Source organism: Acomys russatus, chromosome 19 (genome assembly GCF_903995435.1).
Source record: "Acomys russatus chromosome 19, mAcoRus1.1, whole genome shotgun sequence".
Taxonomy (NCBI): domain Eukaryota; kingdom Metazoa; phylum Chordata; class Mammalia; order Rodentia; family Muridae; genus Acomys; species Acomys russatus.
In genome coordinates, this window is record NC_067155.1 from 24397548 (window position 1) to 24416924 (window position 19377).

Sequence of the window (19377 nt, forward strand, 5' to 3'; positions counted from 1 at the left end):
CAATGTTAAATAACTTAAAATGGTGTGGTTGTAAAATTTAACCAATTAATTGATGGATGTTTTTGAGATGGGGTCATGCAGACCTTAAACTTAAGGCAATACTCCTGCCATAGGTCCCTGAATGCTGGGATTACAGCTATCAAATATCGTGCCTGCTTTTATCTTTACCTTGTGAGAGGCTATAACTATACTTTATGGCTATGGAAACAGGCTCAGAGAAGCTGGCAACACATGAAGACTATGGTAAGTCCCACATAGCACTCAGCAGTACCTTACGGTCCCTATACTGGGAGCCAGCGCCTAACTGCCAGAATCGGAGCCTCTTTACGCACACGGGAAATGCTAACCTTACACCAGCTCTGCCGAAAAGAAAACTGCTTAGCAAAACTTTGGTCGTTATTAACAATCTCTAAAAGTACACTAAAGATCCTTAAAATAGAACCTGCTGGTACAAACTTAGAGATAGCAAGAGCTAAACACTGTCCTTCAAACCCGAAAACAAATAGTTTTAACACTCTAGCCTACAAGACTAGAGAACAGAACACTCAGACAGCGACCAGCAAAGTAAAAGCAAATCCTCACCTACTACATCAGCAGCCGCGCCTCTTCTCTTCCTAACTCCGGGATTTAGCAAAGCCTCACTTTGGGGGCACATGAACAGGGAGTGTTTGACATGACTCGGTTTAGAATCCGTGAGCTCATCGTCTTCCATGAAAGCTTTGGCGATCTCCACTGCTTCGGTTTCCAAATAGTTCTCTGGCTCTCTGGAGGAAGCAGAGCAGGCTCCTGCGTTTGTTCTCACAGAAGCATCAGAAAACACTTCCGCTTTACCAGTTTCTATTTTCACGTATTGGGGCAAGGTTTGTTCTTTTCCCAAAAGATTAGCCTCCTTAAGAAGGGACCCTTCGGTTCCTAATACCAACTGTGTGTCTTGTGTTCTCCGCAACGGAGAGAATTGGAGAGAGACGTCAACAGAATGAGTGCTGCCCGAAGAGCCACCTTCTTTACAGTTACCAGGTAAAGTGGATCTATCACCGTAGATATTCGGAAATTTAGAGTTTACAGGATATTCTGGGGTTCTCTTTTCAACACAAGGCTGAGGAAGGATTTTTGATAAATCTCCAGCTGTGGGTGAATGCTGAAGAATATGCTGCTCAGTTCTGATTAATTCAAATTCCTCTAACATTCCCTTAACTTTGTGTAAGGTGCTTTCTGAAACACTGACCGCTTTCCCACCTGCTGTACTAAATCCAGAGAATACTGATGAACTGGCATTGCCTGGGAAGGTTTTAGAGAGTGACAGTCCACCCTGAGGCTTGTGTGCCACAGAGAGCCTTCTTCTCCCAGAGTGGTCTGGCTTTTCATTACTTTCCAGTGCCACCATAGAAGGTGACTGCTTAGCGCCATCCATCTGAGACAACACCTGCTTTGCCTTTTCTAATGAAGCGTCTGACACCTGCACAGCCTTTCCACTTGCTGTGCTAAAAATCCCGTAAGTGCGTGAAGGGTGGTCTGTCTGGGGAAGTTCCCTTACAGGTTTACAGGTATCCCAAGTTCCCAAGCTAACAGGTAGTGCTGCAGCTTTGTCCAGTCCAGACACACTTTGGTTATAGGGTAGCATCTGTTCATTTTGAGTGTAAACGACAGCCTTATCCGAGTTCATGCAGGTATCATCTGAAGAGATAGGACATATAAAATCCTCTGGATTATCCAATGCTTTGTGACAGACTGCCTGGCAAGTGCCTGGTTCACTCTCTCTGTTTTGCTCAATTGTTTTATTGCCGTCATCTGTGAATATCTCTGCCTTTCTCACAGTGTCTGGTGAATGAGCTGTAGTGAGCACAGGGCAGCCTGCCTTACAGTCCTTTGAATCCAGCACAGCAAAGTCAATGGCTACATTCTCATTTGCATATGGAGCATTAGTCTCAGATTTCTGAACACAATCTTCATTTACAGTTTGTGGGTATTTATCTATTTCTTTTGTAGCAGATACTTTGGAAAAAATGGCATTGCCTTCAGCATTCCTCATGTCTAGCTGGACATCAGAATCCGTTTTAGTTTTTAAGAAATGTCCTGAATCATTATGCATGTCATTACAGTGACAAAAACTAGAACAGGACAGACAGCTGTGATGCATACTAGGATCACTAAAGAGGGCTGAAGCTTGGTTTTCAGAGACATCATCTGTATCAACTTCAGTTCTGGTATTGTCTGAACTATGTTCACATGAAGTATTTCCTGCAAAATCCTCAGTGGTTTCGGCAGCATTTCTTTTTCCAAGCTTATCACCCGGTCCCTCTGGAAGGCATTTGCTGCCTTTGGATAGAGAAGACTGTCTGATACAAGCTTTTCTACTGTGCCCTGTATAACATGCCAAAGTAGAATCTTCAGTGACTGAGCAAGAGGACTGACTAATGCAGCAAGTTCTAGAACTTTCTATTTCATTTTCTATACTTTCGTGTTCTTTGGAAGAGGTACCATTTGATGTTCTGAGGTTTTCAGTTGGCTTATAGGAATCATCACTTTGCTTGAGTAGCACTTCAGTGTCCTTAGAGACAAAGTTCTGCATTTCTTCACACTTTGGGGCAGTTACTTTAATTCTCCCACATGCTAATGCAAGGCCTTCTTTGTGGTCCTCCCTGTCCTTCAGTGGGGTTGACCCTTGGTGGCTGAAGCTGGTGGTTTCCCAAACACACTGTGTCTCATCAAAAAGGCTTTTCACTTTGTCCAAAGATTCCTGCATAATTTTGACTTTTTTCCCGCTAGCTGTATGAAAACTCGGCAGAGTAGGTTCTTTGATACTTTCTATTTCACACCCAGGATACTGCTGGAGAACTGGTAACTGACAGAGATCTCCAACTGGGTCATGTTCTTCAAATACCTTTTCAATACTGCTTGTCTTCTTCTGGCATGAAATATCTATTTTGTTCTTATTTATGCCATAAAGACTTTTAGAGTTCAAAGAGTCTGGATAGATAGCAAATTCTTCTGTTTCCTGATTAAAAATATTCACACTTTTATTTAATGACTCCTTGGAGACTCTGATATTTTTCCCACTTGCGGTCTGAAAGGACATATTAAAATTTTCTTTTATGTTTTGTTCCATCTTACCTGAAGGTAATTGTTCTTTATCTGACGATTTCATATGACACGTTTCCTCAGCTCTCATGATTTCCAAACACGTTAAATCTGATACACTTTCCTTAATCTGTGTGTTTTCCTCCCTCACATACTGGGTACATGACTCAGGATACTTGCTGCCTTGGTCACCAGCACAAGGAAAACCACTGTTACCTTTATGAATATAAACTGTACCACCTGTACTTGATTTACTATCATCACACTTTTCTAATTCATAAATATTTCTTTGAGAGCCGGTATAGCTGTTATCTTCATCTTTTATATTTTTTGCATAATTTTTAGGATTTTTGTCAACAAGAATGCCAGTAGTCATTTCAATATGATTTTGTAATTTTACGTGGCTCTTACTAGTTTCCTCATCAGGAGGACTTTTATCATAGTTTCCTTTCCTTATCTTAAACACTGGAGCGCCAGAATCATGATGTGCACTTGAAGAGAATGCGCTTGGGTCTACTTTTGCAGAAGTCTCCTCACTAATATTTTCAATGTCACTGAACAGTTTTGCAGCTCTCTGCAGAGCCTCGTTAGACACACTAAGTTTTGTACCAAGAGCAGAACAAAATCCTCCAAACTCCGTTTCATTTATATTTGCTAAAAAATGAGATGTACTTTTGTTATAACTGCCTTCCAACCGGCGAGGAAAGCTTTGTTTAGCTCCAACTGAACCTTCAAATTTCTTGCTGTCGTCTGTCTGAGCGTCAGAGAAGGGATGCACTGTGAGGTGAAGACTGACATCTTTCCACTCCTCGGAAGTGGTACTTACGACGACCACCTGGTTCCCAGGCACTTCAGATGCATTACTCTGTGCCACGCGGCTTGGCTTTCTGAACTGTGTGAATTCAAACTGACTTCCTGATTCTTCCAAGATACTAGAAAGTTCTGTGATTTCTGCCTTTTGGCTGGGCGTTAAACTGTGAAGACCTTGCTTTGAAGATAACGTGGGAGGTGCTGTGTGAGCATCCTCACATGGAGCAGATGCTTGACTTGCACAATGTGCAGGCACGGCAGGAACTGACTGCAAATCAAACGTGTAAGGGTCACCTCGTCGCTTCTGGTTTGCTAGCGCTATGGTATTAGCAATGTTCATACAAGCTGAACTAGCAGGATACTGTTCGTCAATGTCTTTGAACAACGCTTTGCTTTTCTTGACATTAAGTTCGGAAAGTTTTATTTCTTTATTAGAAGCTGTTCTAAAGCAACCTCCAAAATTATAGTTCAAAACTGGATCCAAGGGCCCCGACCATTTGTCTGTATAATCATTGTTTACATCTGATTTCATAGGCAAAGAGGAGCTGGACTTGAAATCCTGGTCTGCAGTTCCTTTCAGATGCTGCTCTTCAGCACTTCTGCTCCGTGCTCCCTCATGGACCAGTGATGAATCCGAGTCTTCTGTAATCGATACTCGGGCTGCGTGCTCACCACCTAAGTCTGCAGCTACTGCAGTGGCAGAGACCTTGAGGCTCGGCCCTTTTGCATGGCTGAGGTCCTCTTCCTGGAGTTGTACAGTACTTTCTAAAGCAGCCTCACTGCTTTCATTAGCTACTTGAAAGGCGAGGTTATTCTCATCGTCTGGGAAAAGTTCTTCAGAATTCGTACTGACTGCTACTTCTGAAATAAGAGGCGTTCCTTCTTGGTCCTTTGGTATGACTTCCAGCTTTGTATTTTGATTAAACTGTGGCTTCACTGAAGGGGACGCTTTTGTTATATACTCTCCAGGTAGCAGAAGCTCAGGGGTTTTAGAATTTTCACTTGAGAGACATATGTCATTTCCCTCCGAGGGGATGTTTTCGATTAATTCAGTATTATCTTTACAACTCTCATGTCGTAGTTTCTCTGGCATTTGACAGGACACTTTTCCTCTAGAAACCACAACTGGCTTTGACAGATGCGCCTTTGAGCTGAGAGTCACTTTAAGAGTGCTTGCTCTGCTGGGGCCACTGACAGGGCTTTCCTGCGACTCAAAGCTAATGCTGCTGGGCTGCACTGCTGCTGCACGCTGTCCAGCGGGATGACACGCTAACACTGAGACCTCTGCTTTTCTATCTGAAACTTTTGGACTCTTCTGATTGTTTTCACAGTGTCTTTCTGGAAAGCATGGCAGAGAGTCAGTTTCTAGGGCTGCATATGCCTTTTCTTCACCGCCGATCACCTCTCTGTCATTGAGAGCCTGAGCTATCAATGCATTAGTATAACTACTTTCTTTATCGGAAGCAGTCACAAAAGAGTCAGTCAGGGACAGAGATGGCTCTTCAGGATCACTCTGTAAACAACTTCTTTTGACTGAAGACTCTGATACAACTAAACGTAAGAATATAGAGAAAGACAAGTTAGAGAACTAATCGCATCCACTCGGAGAAGTGTTCAAAGTAACATGTACAAGAAGAACAAAGCGTGACTAACAGATTAAAAACCCCTAACAGTTCCAGTTTTGAAGTTGCTAAACTTCTGCATGAGGAGGTTGAGGAGCTAGCTCAGGCAGTGAGGCGCCTGTCACGCTGACCTGAAGGCAGATCCTCAGCATCCAGGAAGAATCTGGGTGTAGCGGTGTGTATCTATAAACTCTGGGCTGTAGGATGGTGACAGAGGCTGGCAGATCCCTGGAGCTCAAGCAGCTCTCCAGGACCACCAACCTAGCTACCATGCCACTTCCAATGTCTCACAGGGAGATAAAACTGGTTTCACATGGTGGGATTGAGAGTGAGTGGAAGCAACAGCTCTCCCTTTTGTTCCCCAGGCTGGCCTTGAATTCCTGGGCTCCAATGATCCTCCTGCTTCTCAAGAAAACACCACTTCTAGTTATCCAATTTGTATATAATAAACATTCCTACGTAGGAGCTAAGCAGTCAAGCTCCTAACCTGTATGGATAGAAAGTTGTCTCAGGAGCCATGGGTTGCCATTAAGCCTGGTGAAAGAGGAAAACTGACTCAGACAAGCTGTTCACTGACCTCCACACATGCACCCTGCACACATATACAAAAAAACAAGAGCCAACAATATATGGTGCGAATTGACCTGACAAGTTTGAATGGCACAATTCTAAACACTGAATCCAAAGTCTCAACAACAATATATGGCTACTTGCTAAGATTAAATGAGACCTAGAGCCAGGCTGTGGTAGTGCACGCCTTTAATTTCAGCACTCCGGAGTCAGAGGCAGGTGGATCTCTGAGTTCCAGGCCAGCCTGGTCTACACACAGAGTTCCAGGACAGCTAGGGTTACACAAAGAAACTCTGTCCAAACCAAAATAAAAACCCAACAAAAACAAAAAAGAGAACTGAAAGACTATAGAAAGAAAGTAGGTATTTCTTTAAAAAAATTTTTTTAAATCATATATTCAAATGAGAGAACTTAATCTTATCCATAAAAGTATATACATTAGAAGGAAAAAAAAAAAAAAAGACTACCTGAATTGACATTTGTAAATGTGAACGGTGCTTCAAAAGCACTGGCTTCAAACTGAGCTGCAAGGTTAGTGGACTCTGACTTTCTCTCTGGCTGCAGTTTTTTTCCTTGATGAGATGCATCATCACTTACAGAGTAAATAAACTTTCTTCGTTTCTTTCGTAGAGTGGATATTAAGCCTTCAGTTTTCACAGCTGTAGAAGTGTGAGAGAGAGTGACTGGCCAGCTTCCAGTGTCAACTAGACTAGGACATAAGGGGTCCCCTCCGTGTGAGCAAGCATATGTCCCCAATGCCCATGCAGGGGCTTCAGGCTCTTCTGCAGAGGCTGAGCTGGTCACACCATCTGAGAGAGGAGTACCCAAAGTCTCGTCAAGCGGCTCTTTCATCTTGAATATAGACTTCCTGACACTCTGAAATAGACAGGCTGCCTGACTGGTTCCAGACACAGCTTGCTTCCCTGCAGCGGAGTCTTCATGTGACTCAAAACGCTGTTTGGTGTCTACCAGAGTGTCCTCACTGAACATCCTTTCTGGCTCTGGAAGACTTGAAGTATGAAGCAAAGACTTTCCTGAAGTAGCAGAGCCAGTACCTTCTTTCTTCGCATCTATGGAGTCTTTTCCTGAATCACTCTGGTTCTGAGAGGAAATATGAAGCAGAGATGTTCCTCCTGTCTGGGTTCCACGTAGACCAGAGAGGTTTAGCTGAGACCATGCAGTGTCTTCAGACTGTGCAGCTTCCTGGCAGGTTCTCTCACTTGCGCTGTCAAGGGGCTTCGGGCTTGGTGCACCTCGACCTAAGGGGTCACTATCCCTTGGCTCGGTTTCATCAGTTTGTCTTCTGGCGCCATCACTTAAGTCATCAGTTCTTGTTTCACTGAAAATTTTCTTCCTGGTCTTGGCCATTCTCATTTTTTGCACATTTCGGGTTCTGTGCTTAGGAAAACATAATGAGAAACTATCTTCCTCCGAAGTATCTGCAGCCGTCTCCCCGTCTTCTAGAACATTCGGCGCTGCCTTTCTAAGGTCGTCTTTGACGCTGTTTATTTTGCCAGATGAATCCCTTAACATTGTTCCCAGTCCTGTGAACATTCAAAACAGCAGCACATTGTAACATTCATAATGCAACCATTTTCCTCCTATTACACTCAGTGTCTCTCAGACGTAATTCATGTTAAGTAACACACCGGTCAGCAGGAAGGGGTTATTCCGCATGCCGGTTCTTCTTCTGGCAAGTCACTCTTCTAAAACCAGATCCCACTGTATTCACACCCCAATCTCTAATAGTCTTTTATTAGTTCTACCACCTTTGAAAGTGCTAGCTACTCAATTTAGTATTCTAAGAACCATGAACCCAGGTGTAGACAGTCAATCTTGTATTGCTCAACTACGAAAAAGTTACTCTCTTCCATATCCTGACTTCAGAGGTCGAGAAAAAAAAAAGTGGCATTTCTCCTTAAGAAAGTAATGAGCCAGTGTGGTGGCACACACATGTAATATCAGCATTCACAGAGGCAAAGGCAGGTGGATCTCTGTGAGTTCGAGGCCAGCCTGGTCTACAGAGTGAGTCCACGACAGCCAAGGCTACACAGAGAGACCCTGTCTCTATGCCTCTCCCCAACCGGCCCCCACCTCTCACACACACAAAGAAAGAAAGAAAGAAAGAAAGAAAGAAAGAAAGAAAGAAAGAAAAGAACAATGACATCAACTCAGATCAGCAGTTCAAGTAACCAGAAATACTTACCCTGACTAAAAGCTTCCCTCTGGTTTTTGTTTTTGCTATCAGTCATAGAGTGAATAGATGTGTCATTCTTTTTCAGACTTGCATGGTGATTAGAAAAATAGCTTTTTGAAGTCTATGGAAATTATGTTCAAAATCATTAATTAGTATAACCCTTTTGTTGCACACATATATATATATATATATATACGCATGCTACCAAACAGAGAAACAGAAAAAAATTTGTATGAAGAAATTACATATGAGAGCAGGTTTAGAAACATTCCCAAAAGCTTAGGAAAATTATAAATTGCAGTTTTAAAAAACTGCAGGTTAGCTGGGGCCTAGTGAGACACACACACACACACACACAAGCCCAGCACGCGGGAAGCAGATGCAGCAAGTCACCCCAAGGTCGAGGGCAGCACACGTTACACAACCAGCTTCAGGCAGGCCAGGGCTGCACAGTAAAACCTGCCTCAAGAAAGCCAAGTGTTAACCCAAACCAGAACAGCAACTCCAAAACTAAAACCATCAGCCATTGCAGCTACCGGGAGGTGTGGCCAGGGGTAGGCTGCCCATCCTCCAGTGCTTAGCTGCACATCCGTATGCATCCAAGGCACTAACTGCATTCAGGGACCATTTTAAAAAGGGAAAAAGAATCCATGATGTTGGGAGTGGGTCATGTTGGGAGGATCATGGGGGAGTTGGGGGAGGGTGAATACGATCAAAACATATTACATATATGTATTCTGAATGAGGACTGTTAAGTATAGCCAGCCTGACTTTGACTTACTGCAGGTGAGTCATCAGGAAATGCAGTCCCACGTACTTCCTCATCTCTCGCTGTAAAAGAAAAATTAAATTTAGCTTACTGTATTATATATTGTACACTAAAACAGACAAATCTACTTTTTCAGAAGCACCCACCCACCCACACACAGATACACTACTTGATAACTAGCTCATCTGAAACAAGATACAGTTTCTTAATGCTACTCCCAAGGCAGTGAGAAAAGCTGTTTGGTGATACTAACTTTATAGTAACATTCTCTAATAGGGCCGGTGAGAGACCTGCAGGGCTGTGACTTGAAAGCCGCTGTTGGGAAACTTTTGCCTCTGTTTGCCTCTGTTTACACCACGATACAGCCTAGAGGCATAGTTAGTGCTCTTCACTTCTCAGCTCTCAACCTTTTTGCTCTACTGCTTCATATAAACAACAGAAGTCTAATCACTCCTGGCTAAATGAATCAAAATGGAATGTTATTTGGCTGGCAAGATGGCGCAGAAGGCAAAGGCACCTTCTGCCATGCCTGGTACCCTATGCTCGATCACTGGAACCCGCATGGCAGAAGAAAAGAACCAAGCCTGATAACTGTCCTCTGACCTCCACACAAATGCTGTAACACTTGCATACACACAGAATAAATGAAACCTAAAAACTAAAAAAAAAAAAAAAAAAATTATGGTTGGGCTAGAGAGATGGCTCAGAGGTTAAGAGCACTGTCTGTTCTTCCAAAGGTCCTGAGTTCAATTCCAGGAACCACATGGTGGCTCACAACCATCTATAATGAGATCTGGTGCCCTCTTCTGGTGTGCAGGCAGAGTACTATATACATAATAAATAAATCGTTAAAAATTTATGGTTTAAGTAAAAATTCATAATTTGAGAACCACAGTTATGCATGTTTCTTATGTGTACACATACATAGCACAGTTATATACTGTGGGCAAATGTGTATGTGAAGTTCTCATATATAGATGGCATACTGCTAAAATATAATGTGACTGCATTGTAAACAAAACAGAAGAAAGTCATTCTGAAGTACAAACATTCATCACACAGGAATATCTGAGACTTTGGTCTCATGCTACTTTTTGTTGTTGTTTTGTTTTTGTTTTTTCGAGACAGGGTTTCTTTGTGTGGTCTTGGCTGTCCCGGCTCACTCTGTAGACCAGGCTAGCCTCAAATTCACAGTGATGCACCTGCCTCTGCCTCCCGAGTGCTGGGATTAAAGGCGTGCACCACCACGCCTGGCTGTTACTTTCATTTTTTAACCTTATTTTTATGTATTTGGGTGTTCTGCCTATGAGTATGTATGTGTACCTTACACATGCAGGAGTCTGTGGAAGCTGGAGAAGGACATCAGAGCTCCTGGAAGCGGAGTTGTGGACAGCTGTGAGTCACCTTGTGGGTGCTGGGAATTGAAATAGGGTCCTCTGCAAGAGCAGCCAGTGCTCTAACCACTGAACCACCTCCCCAGCCCATCCATGTTGTCCAACACAAGACTGGAAATTACAACTTGGCAGCCTCATCAGCTCTTCCCGTACAGTCCATGTTTGTCACTATTACCTATGATCACGGTGGAACTGAGGGTTGGTGGTGTAGCTAATGAACTTGACCAAGACATGTCAGGATCCACTTCAACTCCCAGGCTTTCAGAAATATGTTTTGGTGTCTGACCCTACAAAGAAAGACAACAGTTTAATGTGCACACACATTGGTGACTAATTTTTCATTCGCACTTCATCACTTACTTAATGAGTCTGTGAGGCAGGGTGTTCAGTGCAGACCTGCGGCTCTCAAGTGAAAAGGGCGAGACTCACTGTCACATTCTCAACTGGCACACTGTAAGTAACCCAAGCAGAACACTTACCTCCTCGAGTTTTGGTGTAGAAAATAAACTTCCACACACCACTGTAGATGAAAAAAAAACACAGAAAATTATTACATCTTTATTAAGATTTCTATAACTACAAATAAAAACCAAGGTGCTGGAGAGATGGCTCAGCACTTAAGAGTACTGGCTGCTCTAGCCTGGGTGTGGCACCCACAACAAGTGGCTCACAGTCACCTGTAACTCTAGTTCCAGGGCATCTAATCTTACCTCTGGCCTCTGGACACCATGTAGTGTACACACACACACACAGACACACACACACACACAAAGGCAAAACACTCATACATACAATCTACAAGTCAGTGTCTCAAAAGACAATAAGATAAGAACACTTGGTGTGCCTGTACCTGGCTTTTCTCTTTGAGGTACCAGCTGTTTGCTTCGCAGAGTAAGAGGGCTAGAAAAGATGAAACAATGGCTCACGTTAAAAGGACAACAGCAGTGACAAAGAGCTCATTTCACAGTGACTCTTAGTGGTTTTGTGGGTTTTGGGGTGGATTGCTATGTCAGCCCAGGCTGGCCTCCTGCTGTTACCCACCTGCCTCAGCCTCCCCTGTGCTAGGATTCCACGAGGGGGTTATCAGGCCTTACTCAAAGTACCATATTTTTCAGACCATAAGATGCACCTGACCATAGGACACACCCAGTTTTTAGAGCAATAAAACAAGAAAATCAATAAAAACAGTAATCAGACTATAAGGCGCACCCTAATCCCACCACCACCACCCCTTTTCAGGGGGTGGGGTGCGTCTTACGATCTGAAAATTACCGTAAATGTTTCTAACATAAAAATTACTTAATTTGCGGGGCGTGGTGGTGCATGCCTTTACTACTAGCATTCGGAGGCAGAGGCAGGTGGTTTGCTGTGAGTTCGAGGCCAGTCTGGTCTACAAAGTGAGTCCAGGACAGCCAAGGCTACACAAAGAGACCCTGTCTCAAAAAAAAAAAAAATTACTCAACTAAGGATCTACTACACGTTATGTAAAAACAGAAGATCCTCCAGGGGGGACTCAGGCAAAAGAACGTGGATGACGGCTTATGTCTGTGAAACAAACACATGCAAGAAAATGGTTTGTAGGGGTTTTGTTTGTTTGTTTTTTGTTTTGTTTTGTGTTTTTGAGACAAGGTTTCTCTGTTTAGCCTTGGCTGTCCAGGGCTAGCTTGTAGTCCAGGCTGGCCTCGAACTCACAGCAATCCACCTGCCTCTGCCTCCCAAGTGAAGGGAATGCTTTATTTAAATACTTTTTTTGGTTTCTTCTGAGACAGAGTTTCTCTGTGGAGCTCTGGCTGCCCTAGAACTCATTCTGTAGACCAGGCTGGCCTCGAACTCTGATATCTGCCTGCCTCTGCCTCCGGAGTTCTGGGAATAAAGGCGTGCACCACCACCGCCCAACTTGAACAAATTGTAATAACAGTTGAGCATAATGACTCATGACCAAACCTCCAGCCTCCTGGGAGGCGAAGGCTGGAGAACTCTGAATGTAAAACCAGCTTGGCCTTAAAAACAGACCCAGAAAACATGTCTGTAGGTACTTGTAAAGCATGCATCCCTCTCAGCATACCTTTCACTGAAGTGAGACATCAGAGGCGGACTGGCAAGGGCAGCCATGGGGTCTGCTCTGGCCTTCGTTTTGCTGTGGTTTTTATGTTTACTATTTGCAGCAGCCTTGCCTGAAACAGGAAAATAACCCGGTGAGGCTGCACACACTGCATTCTGAGCTTTTAGTTTTTGAACTGAAGAACAAAAAAGAACATACGGGAAGCTGATGCCTCCTACAGAAAAGGGATGTTGTGCACCCCTCACTATGGCATCATGGTAAAAACACAGGGAGGCGCTGAACAGAATGCTAACAAGTACAATCTGACTGTATCATTCTGTGAAAACCTCTCATCATTCAATTTCAGAATTCTGAATAAAAGTGGGGAAACAAGGCTTTCATGACTGCAACCTCCTTTCCTCCCTTTCTCTTTGGCACTGGAGACTGAAAGTAGAGCTTCTCAAAAGATAAAGATGTACACTACAAACTATACACTGCCTGCGGCGTCACTTGACTTGACTGTTACGATGCTATTCTTTCGCATTCCACTCTTGTTTGCATCCGACCAACTGACTACTCTGAAAGAATACTGTTAAACCTGCAGAACTGTGAACAAGATGTTGGTTCCTTGAGTACCCCTTTTTTGAAACAGAGTCTCTCTATGTAGCCCTGGCTGTCCTGGAACTTGCTATATAGACCAGTCTGGCCTTAAACTCAGAGATCCACCAGCTTCTGCCTTCCGAGTGCAAGGATCAAAGGCATGCGCTACCACTGCCTGGGCTGAGGCAGAGATTCTGCCTTTTGACTCTGTCCACAGCAATTACAATACTGCCTGACAAGAGCATAACACAACAGTGCACACTATGTCAAGGAGGTCATAAATATCCCTGAATGGACACTGAACGGACACACAACTTTGATAAACAAGAGTTTACCAACTCTTGGCACCTAGGTCAGAGAAACTGCTACCAAATTAAAATACTCATGTGAAATTGACTACAGGAAATCCCCACCCTATCACAATTTGCAGAAATACAGTCTAGACAACATCAAAACAAATCACAGGCTATTTTGAATATCAAAGTCCTAATTCAGAAAATCTTAGCTGGTGGCAAATTAATCATAGGAGGAAAGAAAAGAAGCATTTAGTAAATACTTAAATTATTTCATTGAAGCAACAGCTATCCCGTATTATTCCCACACCATCTGCATCCATCAGCCAGGAAAGAGATAAGAAAGACTAATTTGCACAACAAAACTCAGTTCATCACTGAGTTGTGATTTTACTACAGCTTTGCCAGAAGCCCCAGCTCATGTCCCCTCCATTACATCGCATGGCTCACCCTGTTTCATCTACAGTGAACTCATTCTTACTTTGTCTTTGAGACAGGGTCTCTGTATTATGCAGCTCTGGCGGCTGTGAACTTGGTATGTAGACCAGACTGGCCTCGAACTCAAGAGATCCACCCTACTCCTCTCTAGCGCAGGGATTAAGGCGTCGCCAACAAAGCTGTCGGTAGTTACCTAATTCTTGAAAAGGTGACTGGTCTAGTGGTACAGTCTCACTTCGCTCTTTGAATATTATTGGAGTTGAAGCAAACTGACGGTATGAGGTCTTCCTCTGAGGCGTTTTAAACAGCTGTGGCTCATAACTGTGGGGCTTATATTCAGATTCTTCTGGAGATTCAGAATTATAGGGTGGGGCTTCTGAAGAGAGTTCTTCAAACCAATTGAGGCTTATTGGCCCTAAATCTGCAAGAAAGGCAAAAATCCCATCTTAGTTTTTTGTTTGATTTTCGAGACAGGGTTTCTCTATATAGCTCTGGCTGCCCTGGACTCACTTTGTAGACCAGGCTGGCCTCGAACTCACAGCAGTCCGCCTGCCTCTGCCTCCCGAGTGCTGGGATTACAGGCGTGTGCCACCGCACCCAGCCCATCTTTGTTTTAATAAATGACCAACGAAGACCATAATAGCGAACAGGGCCACTAAAGGAGACCCCACCGTGCTGTCCTGACAATCTGATTCAAACCCACACTCAGCTGTTTTCTCACCTTGTTTCAAACACAGACACGCATGCGCGCGCGCACACACACACACACACACACACACACACACACACACTCTCACACACAACTGATAAATAAATGCAAAAGAGGTTCAAAGATCTTTGTTAAAAAAATAAAGGACAGGCACGGCTGTACTTACCAGTTATTCCTGTTTTCAGTAGGTTTGAGGCAGGAGGATGGCAAGTTTGAAGATAGCCCAGGCAAGACATTGAGACCTTCATCTCAGAAACCTAAACAGCGCCAGCAAGATGGCTCAGCAGGTAACAGTACTTCCTGCCAAGGCTCGCAACCTCAGCCCATGACTACGATCCACACGGCAGAATAGAGAACTCTCACAGGTTGTCCCTGCCACCACGTCATCCCCACCAAAAATAAACAAAGCTATATAAATAACAAAACAGAACTAACACTAAACAAAGAAATGACATTTTAACCAGCTGGGCATGGTGGTGCACACCTGTAATCTTAGCATTTGAGGGCTGAAGCAGGAAAATCTCAAGTTTGAGGCTAGCCTGGGCTACAAAAAGACCTCTTCTCAGCTGGGTAGGAAATCACAACTTTTCATTCTAGGCTACAGCAGCAAGAGTGCCAAAAGTTCCTGGCTAGCTTGCCTACATAGTGAGAGCCTATCTCAAAAACTAACAGAGAAAGGGGGAAGGAGAGAAGAGGAAGGGAGGAACAGAGGAGGGGGGAGGGAAGGAGAGGGAGGAAGGGAGAGAAAAAGACTGTCTTTAAGAAAAACAAAAACAAAAAGCCCGGAAGAGGCAGACAGATCTCTGCATTCGAGGCCAGCCTGGTCTACAGAGCAAGATCTAGAACAGCAAGGTATACACAGAGAAACCCTGTCTCAAAGAGGGGGGAAGAAGTCCATAACCCAGAACATAACAAATACAGAAAACAAAGGGGAAAAAAAAAAAAAAAAAAAAAAAGCAAAGAGAAAAGCAAGACAAGAATCGTGACCATGGATTACTTTAATGCATTATATTAAGCAAGATCATTAATCTACTCTTTTGAAAGCACAGTAACATCCTGCTCAAACTATGAAACCAGCCAAGGACAACACGTGCAGTAAACTTCAAACCCCTACCCAGATCTAGCCGATGGACAGGACATTCTCCACAGTGGAGTGGAGAGTGAAGTCTGTCTTTCACACGAACTCTGGTGCCCCATATTTGACCACGTGCCCTGGATGGGGAGGCCTGGCGGCACTCAGAGGAAGGATAGCAGGCTACCAAGAAGAGACTTGATACCCTATGAGCATATACAGGGGGAGGAAGTCCCCCTCAGTCACAGCCATAGGGGAGGAGAGTAAGGGGAAAATGGGAGGGAGGGAGGAATGGGAGGATACAAGAGATGGGATAGCAAATGAGATATAATATCAATAAATTAATAAAAATATATTTAAAAAAAGAAAGAAAGCAAAGTAACAGAGCTGAAGAGATGGCTCAGTGGTTAAGAGCACTGGCTGCTCTTCCAAAGGTCCTGAGTTCAATTCCCAGCACCTGCATGGCAGCTCACCACTACCTGTAACTCCAGTTCCAGAGGATCTGACACCCTCACAGACATACATGCAAGGCAAAACACTGATGCAAAAAAAAAGAAAAAATCTGAAAGTGCAGTAACGTATAATTCTACATAAAATTTAGCTATATTACCTTTTAAACTTTCTTAATAATATTCATGATTTAGAATAAAAACTATTCACAGTACACATGATGTACTCCATAGATAAAACTCAAATGATGAAGAACACTGTCAGTATGACACATCTCTGAGAATAGGGCAGAGAAGATTCTCACACAGCAAGGACTGCTGACTAACACTACCCACTCACCTACACTGCTGCTTCTCACTCACTGGACAGACACATACACAGACACACACACATTTGGTTTTTTGAGACAGGGTTTCTCTGTGTAGCCTTGGCTGTCTTGGACTCACTTTGTAGACTAGGCTGGCCTCAAACTCACAGAGATCCGCCAGCCTCTGCCTCCCAAGTGCTGGGATTAAAGGCGTGTGCCACCATGCCCAGCACATTTTTATAATTAAAGATTGGCGTCAACATCTGCACAACAAGGAATGAGATATGCAAACCCCTGATACCTCTCCTTGACAGAAGGCAGCGGACCCAACCACAGGAGTGCTCCGCATCTCCTACCAGCCCAGGGAGAAGGACTGCTATGAAGCTCAGGCTTAAATCTTGTTATTACCATGTATGTAATGTATGTGAATGTACATCTGGGAGTCAGAGGACAACTGTGCAGTGGCTTCTGGGCTACAAATTGATCATCAGACCTATGGCACGCACACTCTTACCCACCAAGCCACCTGATGGGACTAAGCTTCACTCTTGTTTTGTTTTTTTTGTGTGTGTGTGTGTTTTCGAGACAGGGTTTCTCTGTATAGCCTCGGTTGCCCAGGCTGGCCTGGAACGCACAGAGATACACCTGCTGGTTTTTAAAGGCCCTCCGCCTGGCCCAAGCTGATCTTGAACTCACAGTTAATCTACCTAGCTCAGTCTTCTGCCTCAGCTTTCCCAGGATTACAAATGTGAACCATCACACCTAGCTCAAGTATTTCTTTGCTTGTTTTTTTCTGAGGCAGGGTCGGTCTGTGTAGCCTTGGCTTTCCTTATCTCGCTCTGTAGACCAGGCTGGCCTCAAACTCAAAGCGCTCCACCTGCCCCTGCCTCCCAGGTGCTAGGTTGGTTGGTTGGTTGGTTTTGAAAGCAAGAATTCACCTTGACTTACTTCACCGAAAACATCTTCTCACTGTGACCTAATTTACCAAGTTTTATAACAACAACTCGTCAATACCTGTTGTGCTGCATCGCGCCTTAAAAATTTCCCAAAAAGTTGGTCTCCTTTTGTACTCAATGGGCATTTTCTCTACAGTATTTCTCCAATGCTTGGTGAAAAAGTCTGCAAAAGAGAAAGTAACACACACTTCGCAGGGCTGCTTTCCTGGTGACAGGGAAATTCAGCTTGTCCGTGGAGACTAGCCCAGGCTCAAGAACGGAACTTTATCCTGAGGCTGGTGATACTTTATAATTGTGTTTCAGACCAAGAGGCTGCTAGATACATCACATGCACCCAAACGTGGATATGGTGGGAGCCGATAACAAGAGTTCTTAACGTTACTTAAAATTAATTACATTTACTTAATTACGGAGCTGAGACAGACACGTTAGGTAATCCAGCAACCCGAGAGCGGAGCAGGCTCTTGGGGCGCGGCGGCAGATCGTGTGGGAGGACGCCCGCGGGCTGCAGGGAGCTGGGAGGGCCCTGCCCCGGGCTGAGGTGGGGTCTGCGGCGGCTCCTCCGCGATGTCAGCCGCGTCCCCCCACGGCTCCGTCGCGCGCCCGAGCTCTCTGGGCCTCACTGACCGGCTCCGGGTGCAGTAGCTGCTTCTCTCCTCACGCTCCCACGAAAAGCCCGCTCTGTGCCCGTGACGTCATGACCCGGCGACGCACGCGAGCGCCGCCCGGAAGTCGGGGGAGCGGGTCCCTCGCCGCAGTTCATGGCTAACACTTGTCGGTCCCTACGCGGCGGCCAGAGTGCGCCCCCGCCCGGAGCTCACATCTGTCTTGGCATCCTGGGATGTGGGTGGGCCCTTCGTGGCTTCTCCTCTCTCGATGTGGAATAAAACTGTGTGTTTCTCTTCCTTTATCTTAGATGTGCATATCTTTGATGTTCTCTTTACACTTTAATGCCTCTTAACGACCCTGAAGTTGGACTTTGCAGGGGTCCACTGGATCTTTTTGCCCTCTTCCCATTAAATCTTTTTGCTTTCCACTTTTAATTTGGCTCTTTTTTGTTTTGTTTTGTTTTGTTTTGTTTTTCAAGACATCAAGACAAGGTTTCTCTGTGTAGCCTTGGCTGTCCTGGACTCGCTTTGTAGACCAGGCTGGCCTCGAACTCACAGTGATCCGCCTCTGCCTCCCAAGTGCTGGGATTAAAGGTGTACGCCACCACTGCCCGGCTACCGATTGTTTCTTACAACATTGTAAAATGCTTAGTTTGCCAATGGGTAAAAACTCATCTGGATTCAAAAGCATTTGACTTCATATACTTACTTTGTGAAATCTGCATTGCCTCTATAAGTAAGAATTGGGCTGTAGATACGGCTGATCAGTTAAGAGCACTGGCTGCTCTTCCAGAGGTCCTGAGTTCAATTCCCAGCACTCTGCAACCTTCTATAATGGGATCTGATGCCCTCTCCTGGTGGGCAGGTGTACATGCACACAAAGCACTCATAAAAGTACATAAACATAATTAATTTCTACATAGAAAAAAAGAGAGAGAATTGCTTTCCTCTCTGAGGAAGTTGGAGAAGAGAGCTGTCTGAGGAGGACGGAGTAATGAGAACCCTTGACACGTTCACCTTCTGAGAGATGTCTGTTAGCACACTCTCCTGGCCGTCACTAGCTGGCAACTATGTTTCTTGTCCTAGCTACAAGGCCTTTCACAGCTGCTTTGTCTAATACACCTTATCCTGTGTGAGCGCAGCTGCTCATATTGACTACCATCCAGCACCACAGAATTCCATCCGCTGTTTGCTAAAGTTACCATTTTTATAAACATGTATATGACGCGTTCGGCATCTCCATGCCCAGATACGTTGTGACTGATGAGTACAGGTCATGCACCCTCATATAGTTACGTCTATGTACAGGTGTGTGCTAGAGAGTGCCAAATCTATTTTAGCAAATCTCTAGGATGCGGGGGGGGGGGGGGGGGGGGGGGGGGATGGATTTCAAGACAGGGTTTCTCTATGTAGCCCTTGGCTGTCCTAGAACTCACTCTGTAGACCAGGCAGGCCTCCAACTT

The 19377-nt window shown here is 44.5% G+C and overlaps 1 protein-coding gene across 1 annotated transcript in view; it reads right to left on the bottom strand.

Annotated features, from left to right (window-relative positions):
- The window catches only part of Brca2 (BRCA2 DNA repair associated), a 39141-nt gene extending 21615 nt beyond the window's left edge, over positions 1-17526 (bottom strand). The window contains exons 1-10 of the mRNA XM_051162839.1: positions 17365-17526; positions 14006-14233; positions 12506-12614; positions 11291-11340; positions 10920-10960; positions 10616-10727; positions 9059-9108; positions 8287-8398; positions 6548-7624; positions 583-5439 (exon numbers count right to left, since the gene is read on the bottom strand). Of these exons, the coding sequence (XP_051018796.1) occupies positions 583-5439; positions 6548-7624; positions 8287-8398; positions 9059-9108; positions 10616-10727; positions 10920-10960; positions 11291-11340; positions 12506-12614; positions 14006-14233; positions 17365-17431 (6703 nt within the window). The 5' untranslated portion in view covers positions 17432-17526. The remainder of the gene's footprint in view (positions 1-582; positions 5440-6547; positions 7625-8286; positions 8399-9058; positions 9109-10615; positions 10728-10919; positions 10961-11290; positions 11341-12505; positions 12615-14005; positions 14234-17364) is intronic.
- Between the last annotated feature and the right edge of the window lie 1851 nt (positions 17527-19377).